General features: G+C 36.6%; 1 protein-coding gene across 7 annotated transcripts in view; it reads left to right on the top strand.

Annotated features, from left to right (window-relative positions):
- Nucleotides 1–12,171, top strand: part of FAM135A (family with sequence similarity 135 member A) — an 80,177-nt gene that overhangs the window by 33,671 nt on the left and 34,335 nt on the right. For 6 of the 7 annotated variants that reach the window (XM_062572858.1, XM_062572857.1, XM_062572855.1 and 3 more), the window contains 8 exons: nt 2,268–2,407; nt 2,523–2,593; nt 2,795–2,968; nt 4,820–4,946; nt 5,262–5,415; nt 7,910–7,987; nt 10,005–10,054; nt 10,881–11,036. In XM_062572858.1, coding sequence (XP_062428842.1) covers nt 2,268–2,407; nt 2,523–2,593; nt 2,795–2,968; nt 4,820–4,946; nt 5,262–5,415; nt 7,910–7,987; nt 10,005–10,054; nt 10,881–11,036 — 950 coding nt within the window. Of the gene's footprint in view, nt 1–2,267; nt 2,408–2,522; nt 2,606–2,794; nt 2,969–4,819; nt 4,947–5,261; nt 5,416–7,909; nt 7,988–10,004; nt 10,055–10,880; nt 11,037–12,171 lie in introns of those variants that run through there. The other variant, XM_062572859.1, reaches the window with a different exon arrangement.

The following is a 12,171-nucleotide window of genomic DNA, read 5'->3' as shown; positions in this document are numbered from 1 at the left end:
ATCTAACTCTTCCTTTCTATTCCCCAAGTGAAGCATACCATCTCAGTTTTTCCCTTCTTCCTGCTCCATTGCTTTTGCTTCCATCACTTGTCCAGCTCTTTCCAGCTCTTTATCAGGTTCCATGTTTCCTTTTAATCCCTTTTCCTTCCCTTCCCGTATTCCCATGGTAGTGGTTCACTAGAGGAACGCAGGACCCAGGACAAACTTCCGTTACAATATGATACAGCAAGGCGCCTGCTTCAGCCCCAGCCTTGTGGAGGTCTGGTGGCATCCTTGTGATTTGGAAGGAGATGCAGTCGTGCTCCAGAAAGCAAAAGAATAATTCTAGTCTATGTGAGGTTGTTTCAGCTTTGAAGTTGTTCTAAATGCCACTTTCTATCAGAAACTGGTGGTGCTTTTTCAGAAAAGAAATAATCAGATTAGGAATGAGATGTCAATTTTTTACCTTGCAGAAGAGAATGGATTCCCCAATATTTTTTTACCCTCCCCTGATTCGTGCATTTTCCATTCTTTCTTACAAACCTACAGCTTGCTAAGATGGCTTAGCTGTGTGGATACAAGCCTAGAAGTAATTTAGTCAGTCCGTGGTTGACTAAAAAACATTTGTTCTGCCTTGCTGGTTTTATGGTTGGGGGCGTTTGATCCCCACACGGGTGTGAGTCTGCAGTTGCTGGCTTTGGGTTTACCTCTGCAGCCGTTCTCCTGCAGGCACAGTTTCTCTTTGCACTGCGGTTGGTGGGACGGGTAGCGGTACCAAAAGAGCTGAGTGGTGCGCAGGCAGCGGGACCGTGGCCATATGTTTCCACTGCCTCTTTTGTGTCAGACTAGAGGCTATCCGTTTCGCTGGGGACATGCAGTTATATCAGGTTACGTGTAATGGGAAACCATACCCTCTCTGCCCTTCAGATGGATTGATACAAGCTGAAAGTGGCATTACGTGGGGGAATTTCCTTTACTGGTTCAGCCTTTATATCTAACTGGTCCAGGCGACCTAACTGCAGAGTGTGTATGAAACTGCTTCAGTGAAAAAGCACTTATGCTTGTTTTTGGTTTCTGAAAGGAGGTTAAACTTTGTTACAAATGTTACAGGGTGGGAATGTCTGCCTTGCATGGACTCAGTGATTTTCTGTCAGTGGTCTGTAAATCCCAAATCTGTGAAGCACAAACTCTGCAGATTGATTTTTTTTTCTTTTGTGGATTTTTCTGAAGTAATCTATTAAGAAAAATAAAAAGAATTTTCAAAATGCTTCACAGTCGCATATGCACCATTTCTAAGAGTTAGTCTCCTGCAAAATGGTGATGCTATTGAGCCTGCTTGCCGAGGAGTGGTACGAAATGGCCAGTAGTTCAACTCTTACCTTTGTTCTTCCAAGTTCTGTTGTTTTTACGTGCTGCTTCACAGGTTAGTGCCTGCCATGATTTCTCCTGTGTAGTAAACCCTTTCCTATTATGCTAAATATTTCTTCAACAACGTTTTTTTTTTCCTTTTTAAACCATTCCCTTTTTCATTCCTACTAGAAGTCTTTTGACCTTTCTTGACAAAGGATTCCCCAACCATTTGTCACACTTCTGTGAACTCTCTTTGATCAGCAGCTTCTGGACTGAAAGCAGAGGTGCCAGATTGAACAAGAAATGTAAGGTTTAGATGACATATTTGGAACTGGTCTGACCAGAGTAGTATGCAGAACTGTGGAAGGAAGGACAGAATCGCCTGTATGCTTGATTAATTCAGTGGGGCAGTGCATGTCGTTTAGTCTTTCTGCCTCATCTGTAAGTAATTCTCAGTTCTCAACATGCTTAAAAATTTTGAAATGACAGTAATGTTGAATGAAGGAAGACAAACTTCATGCTTTTTATTAGAACTTTTGGTGCTTGGAATGACCTACTGCAGCTCGAAATGAAGCAGAAAATCTTCAAGGTGGGAATTGTGTTAAAAGTAAATTACATTCAAAAATATCGATACAGTATTATTTAGAAACAAAAACATTCGTTTAAACTCCAGTAGCTGCTGACTAAAATGCAAACTAATTGTGTTGGTTCATCATTACATCAGTGTTAAGTTTGATTACTTCCACTTCTGTCATGTCTGTTATTGTCCGTGCTTCTTCGGTTGCTCTGCATCAGCCATTGCTAAGGTGATCTCCGTTAATAAAGATAGTTCTAATAGTGGACGTGGAAATTATAGGAATGGGAGTTTCACTTATTAGCTGCTCCAGAATTTCCAGATTCTAGACCAATTATATTAACACTTGGTTCTCTCTTTTCAGGTGCAGATCTTGCCTTTCCTGCTTCAGTCCATGACAATGTAGTTTGCAGTAAAACATTTCAGATTCTTTACAAAAATGAAGAAGTTTCCGTGAATGATGTGATGATTTTCAAAATAAAAATGCTGTTAGATGAGAGGAAGGTAATCTGCCGTTCAGCTTACTGTATCCAGATCCTTAAGTCTTTGTTATTTACAGTTTGCTTTACTATAAATATGGGACCTGAAAGGATTTCATGATTGTGCTATTTCTTTTTAGATTGAAGAATCTCTTAATGAAATGAATTTTCTGCTAACATTAGATCTACACTTCACAGATACAGACTATTCGTAAGTTTAAATGTAAATGATGTTATTAAAACAACAATGTTAATTGCTTCTAAATTAACATTCAAAAGTATACACCAATGCTGAATTGATAGCTGTATCAATTACTAATAACTTGCTTACGTGTCGCACTTCTAATATTTATTGCTTACCTACTTTAAAAATGATTACTCTAATTATATGTGTTTTTTTACTTATTTTTAGACCCGATGACCTGAGCACACTACAGCCAATCAGTAGCCGAACTTTAAAGTTGCACTTTAACTTGCATCGGGGCCTTCATCATTATGTCAATGTTATGTTTGATTACTTCCACCTTTCTGTCATATCTGTTATAGTCCATGCTTCTTTGGTTGCTCTGCATCAGCCATTGATAAGGTAATCTCCTGTGAATAAAATGCAAATAAAGTGTTTGGGTGCCCAGTTGTAAATGTTGTGAAAATAGAATACTTAGGAAGGAGTTAAGTCTGTGTACGACATAATTTTCTTCATGACGACTCTGGCGTTCAAGGGTCAGAGCAAACCTCTTGTTTTAAGAGCTACCTGGAACAAATCTAGAGTTTGTTTCTCTTAGAAATAATGAGTAGATGGTGCAGAACAGAGATAATACCCAAAACTGGAGAAATGAGGAGGAAGGTGTTTATACATATTCTTAATCAAGAAGATCAGCTGATGACTCTGATCAGTCGCAGTAATAGGTGTTGTCAGAAACAGCTGTGTCTGTCTTTATTTCTCAGTTTTCAATTGCTGCTGTAACGGCAATAATGTCTGCAAATGATGCATTTATGTTCTCTAAAGTAAATGAAGCAGAGCGATTTCATTTTCTCTTTAAATAAGCTTTTGCCTAGTTTTTGCTGAAGCTTCTTTATTTCTTCTTTTCTTCCACGAATAAGCAAAAAACAGATCACTTCTGTCATCCTTTACAGCATCTGTCTTCCCCACTTCTGTCTCAAAAGTGAGCATGAAAAGTCACAAGTATGAAGTGTGTTCCTTACATGGCTTTTTCTGTAGCGTATCTAGCTTTGGCACCTTTCAGGGTTTTCAAATATGCCACGCTATTTTCTCCCCTTATGTTTCTTCCTGTTCATACTCAGGCTGCGGCATGTAGGTCCAAGACTTTAGCTTCAGGTGTTCCCACCACTTCTCTGTCTTCACATCATGGCAGCTACGTCGTCATGTACGTTTGACTGCTGTTTTGTGCAGCAGCACTGTGCTGGTTTGGAGAATTCAGCCGACTTTTTATTTTTTATTCTGCCCCCCTCGTCTTTTTTTCCCCCTCCAAGTTGGATTATTTCAGCAATGTGTTTCAGGCATGGCTATACGATAACTGAATTGGCAGATCTGAAGGGTTGGCACAGGGTTATTTGGGAGAGGAGTAAGCAGTGAGGAGGTGGGAATGAGGTAGTATTGCTGTTGAAGACTTCAGCTGATAAAATCGCACCCTTAAAGCAGCCTCATGCATACAGAGTGTGAGTTGCCAAAGCATACTGCAGGGGAAGTCAGGGGGTTCACCTGCATTTGTCTCTTAGATGTGGGGTTGAACTTTGTTTCATTGAAAGTGAAAAACAAGTTTTCCTGCTAATTTTCAGTCAGGAATGAATATTAAGGATCCAGGTTGTCCTTTTTTGAACAATTTGGGGAGAAGTTGGGGTTTGGGATCTCCTTTGGTCTCCTCGAGTAGCTGAGGTCAGGCATTTGTTAAGAAAACAGCAGTGATGGTTTGAGTGACAACTCTCCAAGCCTTTGCTGCTCATTCACCTTTAGGAGCTAATGTCCCTGCAGCAAAATTGGCAGGAGGTGAATGCTTCTTACCTGTTATGATTCAAAATCGAGCTGTTTGGCTTAAACTTTCAGGAATATTGTTTAAAATTGAGTTCTGCATTAAAAAGAACGAGGAAGAGCTTGCCTAGTCTCCCGGCACAGAGCCTGCTGACTTTCGTGGTGAGAGATGGCAACAAAACAGTCCAGGGCAATAACTTCTTATATTGCTCCAGTGACCTGGAGATGGTCTTTGAAGAGAATGACTTTACAAGTACTGCTTTAAAAGGGGAGCCTAGTAGCCTGGGAACTTTCAGTATACTGTTGAGAATCTGTGTTTTTTGCTAATTTCTTGAAAAACTAAGAATTTTTGTAACTATGATGGATTTGTGACACGTAGTATGTTAGAATTATTCAGTTCATTTGCATTTATAAAGATGTGGATATCTTTATATTGAATTTGTTTTACAGCTTTCCTCGCCCAGTGAAGAATACATGGTTAAACAGGAACGCACCAGCACAAAACAGGGACTCTGCTATTCCTTCCCTGGAAAGCGTGGTCTTTGGCAATAACTACACAAAACAGCTATCAGCAGATGTAAGCATACGTCTGTTGAACATTTGATTTATATTTTGCTGGTCAGTGTGGATTTTTACCTGTTTACAGAAATACTGTCTGATAAGGAGTGAACTTTGGAGGTACTTCAGTGTGCCGCATGATGTAGGAAAAGAGTAAAATTGTTTCAAAAAGCTATGTTATATTTCAGGATCATGTAGATGGAAAGCTTAAAATATTTAGTGTTTGACCTTCTTTTTTAAGATACTGCAGTCCATTGAAAAGCCCGTTTTAGTTATTGCTAATGCTTTACTTATGCTGTAAAATTAATATATGCATTTTTTTTTCTTTTTTTAGGGTTGCAGTTTTGTAGTTTCAGAGTCTTTCCTCAATCATGCCTATAATTTCCACTACACACTTTGTGCCAGTTTGCTGCTTGCTTTCAAAGGGTTACATAGCTATTTCATTATGATTACAAAGGAGCTCCCCTCTTCTCACCGAATTGAACTGGGTATGTTGAATATAATAAAATGCATCGCTTTCCTTTCAGTGTTTATTAAAAATGTCCCCTCTTCTAGGTTGAATTGGCATTAATTTTGTACATCTTGGATATCTAAAATTTTTTGCTCAAACTGAACTGGAACTTGATAATTCATGGAAAAAAAAATAAAGTACCATCACCCTACTAATGAAATAATGAGCTAACAGTCTGAATTTATACAAATAATTTTTTCTTGTAGGTCTTTGTTTTCAGATTTGGCCTGTTTTTCAAATCATTGCTTTTTGTGGTGAGAAAGTTGGAGAAACTCACAGTCGGGAAACAAGCATGCTGTACTTGTATATTATAGGAAACATGGTATAGTCATTTAAAATTTGAAATTTTAAGAAGAATATTACATTGGAAACTTACATGAAAACAAGACCTACAAAAAGAAATTGCTGCTGACTCAATTTGTAGTTTGTCCTTTAAACTGGCTGGTTGACCAATGGCTTAATTACCTGAGAATTAGGAAAAACAATCTGAATACAGAAGAACCGTTTCTGTAGAACGGAGTAGTTAAAATATGTTTTCAGAGCAGCTATTTCTTTAATGAAGTTAAAATTAAACTCTTACAGAACAGATTCATAGAAAGAAATTTAAGTTACACGTTCATGTCAGTGAAGACTCCTGGTAACTTGAATGAACCACATTTGATTTAAAAAAAACCCCTGAAAATACCACATGAAATGCGTTTCTGTAGCATGCTAGTATGTGAGTGAGCCTGCTCTCAACTTGTACAACTGGGAGAGTGCTATAAATAAAGAGGAAGTGCATTGGCCTTATAAAGGACCAGTTGGACCTTTTTCCCAGTGAACATATTCCCTTTGAGTAATGTAATTTTTAAATTCAAAAACCAGACAGGTCTTTTGGAATTTACATTGAGTGTAGACAGCAGGTATTGATTATGCTATTTCATAATTTTAACAATATCAGAACTAAGCATTACGAATTTATGAGATAGGAAATGCAGATAGGAAAATTGTTTTAATCAGTAGCTAGCTGCCATGTTACACTTAAAAATTAATGTTTCACATATATTCAAAATTGCAAAGCCATTTTTGGAATGGGATTTTTAGAGGAAGGGCGCTAAAAGTCTATGCATTGCACATATCACTAATGCAGAAACGGAGGCTTTTGCTTTATAGAAGTAAAAATACTGCTAGAGTTAAGGTGCAAGGAATATTTTTGACAGTTATCTTTATTTTGATATAGAGGGGAGGGAGTGCCCTGTTACGTGAATGACTCAACTCTTAGTCTTCCTTCTACTGACAAAATGCATTTTTTGCCATATGGTATCTGATAGTTTTACTGTCATTGTAAGGGTAGGCTTAGACTAAATCATATTTAAATACTTCACATAGGACCTTACGTTCTGTAAAACATTCTTTAAAAATACATATAATAAAGAAGCAAGTAATTGAATTTCACAGCTGGGTGGTACCCTTCAAACCTCACTGAAGTCAACAATAAGATTTTCATAAGCTTCAGTGGAACTTGAGTCAGACCTTTAGTGATTTCTGTGAGTATAAAGCTTACCTTAAGGAAATGCAAGTCTGAACAATAGATTGAGAGATGTGAAAATTTGTAATTATATTTGACATGCATTGTACATATTTTGCTGACGGTTTGTTTCCTATTTTTTTCAAAATCTTTTCAGTTTCTGCTGTAATTACTTTATTTTTTATTTATGATTTTTTTCATTTATTTCAGTTGTATGCATGTTGATTGGGACAATTGCTATAACAAAAGGAACTAATAATATAAATATTAATTACACTATTATTGCTCACCTTTTGCTCATGACAAATAACCAGTGCTTATCATTATTAACAGTACTTTCTTTAAAATCCATCAGCAATGAAAAAAAGAAAGCCATGTTTATGTAATGTATGCAAAGAAATTGAAGCACTCTGGACTTCACAAAGTACACAGTTGTTGTCCGTTGTATTTATCTTTAATTTTTAAAATAAATGAATTATTTAATTGTGGAAATCTTATATGTGAAAATTAAATGGATTTTGGGGAAGGAAACCTCAAGTCCTGTTTAAATTTCAGAATCATCATCTTTCTGTGTTTTAAATAAATTCTCTCTTTAATTTTGTTTCTTCTGTTTGCTCGATTTTATGATGTACATTTCAACTCATTGTAAACTATCATATACTTTTAAGAAGACAGTGATTTTTGCAGAAGCATGTGCAAAGAACTCAGTAACCATAACTGAGCGTTTAAGTATTACTGGTTTCAGGAAATAAACAGGAAAACAAGCAAGCATAATGTACATCATGAATAGTATCTAATCTAGAAACTACACTAAAATTATATACTTTAGTGTACTGATCTAACTGCACTAATTGCTAGGCTAGCAATAAGCTTTCTTTTATTACTAACTTTAAGGCAAATAATAAATCGCAGATGAAAAAAGGAGGTTAGTAACTAGTCATGTGTGTGCAATCCCTGTAACTAGCCAAGGCCAGCATGCAGGTCCTTTATGAACGCCTTCTCAGAAGAAAATACCCACGAACCCAGAGAGACGCCTACCTAGGTATGTTTTCAAAGCAGATGATATAACCCCTCAGACCTTTATTAATAATATAAAATATTTTTCTATGTAAACAGGAGAAAAAAATCCTCTATATTCAGCCATAGAGAAAGTGTGTCAAACTCTGAAGTTTGTGGAGTCGAGCTACTATGTCTATGCTGAATATAGATGGTGAAATGAGACATTGTTACTGTTTTGTTGGTTTAGTGGTGGTTTACTTTTGTTGTCCTATCTTACTAAACAGAAATGATTGAAGAGTTTAGTCCGTTGTCACCATTTAAATAGCCAGCTAAAAAAGGCAGGTTCAGGTTATTCATTGCAGACTCAACTTTGTAAATAGTAAAAGACTCATATTTTCCCCCCTGCCAAATCTTTCGGGTTACCTCTGCTATCTCAGAGCTTGCTGCTGCCACCCACTGCAGGAGACATTCTCCAGGCTTCAGCTGCAGCAGCCCCTGCCCGCTGGGCAGCTCCCTCTTCGGAGAGGGTCGCTGTTCCCCTGGCGCTGGCCGAAAGACGGTGCTGTTTAAGCACAAGGCAGTTTATGGTGGGAAAGAATAAAATGACAGTTCAGACTCATAGCAGGTCATGAGCCTGATGAGATGATACGTCTGCATTTTGTTTTTGAAAATGTTTCTGCATTTTGAAACAGAACCAGCAAAATTACATCACGTTTGCTGGATGAACATTGCTGCTGTAGAATGTTAATAGTTAATTCCCTTTCACTTTTTGCATTATATTGTCTATATTCTGTTGTTTTTATTAAGAACATTGTAGTTTTGAGTTTTCCATAATGATTTTAGACCTCAAAATTTTAACTGTTTTTCAAAACCTATTACACACTGCAGTGTGACAGTGAAGATAAAGGCTCAGTATTGGGTCTGATAAACTAGCCATTTAATTTTTTCACTAATGACAAAACTTGTGCAGCTGCAAACACAACCAAAGTGTTGTCTTAAACAGTTTTCATACATTTTCAAAATAATTATCTTCAAGTCCTATTTAGCTAACAGGTTTATTCAGTATCTTTCAGAAACATTTCTGATCTTGTTTCTGAGTGCTTCATGCATTTCTGAAAGTTGTAGGTTTTCTCAGAACTTTAGGTGAGTTAATTTGTTTGGTATTAGGTATAATGGCATTAAGTATAATAGATGCAGTTATTTGAAAATCAGTACGTATTCAGCAAATCTAGGTGTTATTATTCAAGGGTAAATTAAATAAAAGCACGGTTGCCATTTGGTAAACTTATGTTCCTTGTCCATATCTTTTTGTTTTATTATTATTATTATTATTTATATTGTGGGATTGGAGGTGTGTTTTGTTGGTATGTATGTTTTCAAGAAATATGGTGGTTTTTTTCCCCTTAATATTGTGTTTCAAGAATAAATTTAAATATAAATATTGGTCACAAACAGTTTTAGGGGCCATAAGTTGCCGTTTTATTACTGGTACCTCAGGTAAAGAAGGAAATCAAATCGTAGTCATAAATTATTATTTAATTGATTGGGATCGCTTGAGTAGAATTGGAGTGGTTAACAAGGTTAACCATTGGGTTCATAGCCTTCCATATGAAAGAAGACTTATTTTTAAGAAATAAGTCTTTCCAGATTGTAATCCAGTTTAAGTTGCCGTACTGTGGAAGATTAAATTATTCTTAATCATCCTTTCAGTATCTCAGTATTATGTAAAGAATAGTTTTTGAGCAAAATATAATTCCTTAGGCAATTAAACAGCTGTATTTTTATGCATGTAGGTAGCTTAGCTTACTGTTCAGATAAATAAAACTTGGTTTTAGTTGGTTATGTTCTGTCCTTAACCTCAGCAATTAATAAGAAATTAACTGGATTTCAAAATTTACATGATTTTGGGACTGATTATTGTGTTTACCATGGCATCGAATTTTAATTCATGGCCTCTGTTCTTTTCAATGTGTGTTTAAATTGGTGTATGAGATAACTATTTTTGCTCCGCAACATGGGGAAAAACATTTTTCACGTGTACTCGTCTCTCCTCTTTGCAGAGAACATAGATGTAGAAGTTCGTCTTACAGAACTGTGTGAAGAAGTAAAGGTACTATTTTCTTCATTTGTTACATAAGTGAAATAAATACAAAATTAGAGCATGCTGATTTCTTACGTTACTTGGGAATGAACTGCTGGTTTCAGTAGTAACTTCCTGTGTAGTTTTTGCCAGCATTTCTTTCAACAGTTCCCCGTTCAAAGCGAATTTTCTCAACTGCAGAACTTAGCTGTTCACGTGGCGTCTTGCTGTGGCGGTAGCGGCACTGTACCAAAATCCCATTTTGAATTTTCTGCATTCATAGTCTGAAATGCTCCTTTTTGACGGTCTCCTGTAACAGCGTGGTAAAATCGAGCAGCAGTAGCGAGCTGCGTGCGAGCAGTTCGCCCAAGGGGGGTCGCCCCCCGTTCGGGGGGGGACTTGTCCCCGTGCTGTTTCCTTCCCCTCTTTGGTGTTATAGTCAGCTGCGACTATTCTGAAACGGAAAATCTCTTTTTTTAAAAACGTACCTTCATGATTGCATTGAATTGCAATATGGTTGGTATTGATTGTTTTCTAATTCCTGGCTCCTATTCTTTATAGTCACACTAAAGTTTTGAGTTGTAGGAAATAAAATGGTTGCAACTTGTACTTAAACTGTTGTTTTAAGATCAGGAGTCCTAAATTTAAAAGACAACTGGATAATATTTAAAGCAACACAAAGTATTCTGTTAGTGTTGCAACATAAATAATCCGGTTCTGATATTTAGACAAAGCAGTCAAAAATGGAAGTAATTTTTAATTAAAATTCTTAGGAGAAGTATTTGTGTGTATGTGTGTGTGATTGTGTCTGCACATTATGGGCAACAATTGTGTCAATATTTTTTCCAAATTTCAGAAAATGGAAAATCCTGATGAACTGGCAGAACTTATAAATATGAATCTCGCTCAGCTGTGCTCACTTCTAATGGCTCTCTGGGGGCAATTTCTGGAGGTCATTACCTTACAAGAGGAAGTCACAGCACTGCTAGCACAGGAGCATCACACATTGAGAGTGAGTATTGACTCTGGCATTATACAGGACATGTCACATTGTTATGGAAATAGGTATGAAAATGAGATTCCAAATTCTAACTTTCCTAACTTTATTTGTGGAAGTTGAATCATAAACGGAGCTGTTGGATTGCATTTGTTGGCTCATGTATCCTGTTAGAGCTTGTTCTTGGAATATAATATATAAAATACAAACCAACTAATTTATTGAACTTTTGAATAAAAAATGCAGTTCAGAAGGCAAAGGGTAGGCTGTGGCACAAGAGGTATTTGTGTAGAATGATATATTTTTATTCAAGAGGCATGCCTAGTGCTTGCCCATTTTACTGCTATATCTAGGCTGTCTACTCAAGTCATGCGATGAAGTATATTTTTCCTGAGTTAAGAATTTATAACAATCATAAGCTGTGAAGGGGCTCTTAAGCAGGATTTTAAAATCAGAAATGAATTGAGATGTGAGCAAGCATATATATATATATGTATATGTATGTGTATATGTGTGTATGTGTGTATATAATGTGTATATATATGCAGCAATAACCACGCTCGCAGAAAGTTGTTCTATTTATCTGTCTATTTATCATATATATATATGTATATGCATGTATATACAGTTGCTGTGGGTTTTCTATGGGCAGAATCACAGCAACACTGATTCTCAGATTGAACAATTTTCAAGTATTAGCTAAAGCTGTGCTTTCATCTCCTAATAAATACTTTTTCTTCCCCACTTTTGTTATCAAAGATTTGAACAAACCTGACGTTTTAAAGTTTTCAGACTAGGATTTATTAAAACAAAAAACAAAACAAAGCACACAACTTGGATTTCAGCTGGCCTGACATCTTTACTGTCTGAGATCATAACCCATGCATTTATCACAACACATTATGGAAAAGGTCATCTTAAGAAGCTATCTAAAAGCTGCTCTTGTAAAGCTGCAGGCAGTTTGCTAGTGGTTAAGGAGAATACATGCCATCAGTGATTTAAATATTTTAACTGTCATGGGCTAAAATCTGCTTCAACATTTTAGCTCTCAAAGATCTGATTGGTCTAACCTTCATTTCTGTCCCTTGCATTAAAAGCTTTTCTCTTTAGATTCTGGAGGGGATGGACCATAAAGACTTGATAAACTACA

Source organism: Rhea pennata, chromosome 3 (assembly GCF_028389875.1).
Source record: "Rhea pennata isolate bPtePen1 chromosome 3, bPtePen1.pri, whole genome shotgun sequence".
Lineage (NCBI taxonomy): Eukaryota > Metazoa > Chordata > Aves > Rheiformes > Rheidae > Rhea > Rhea pennata.
This window is presented reverse-complemented; position numbering and strand designations above follow the sequence as displayed.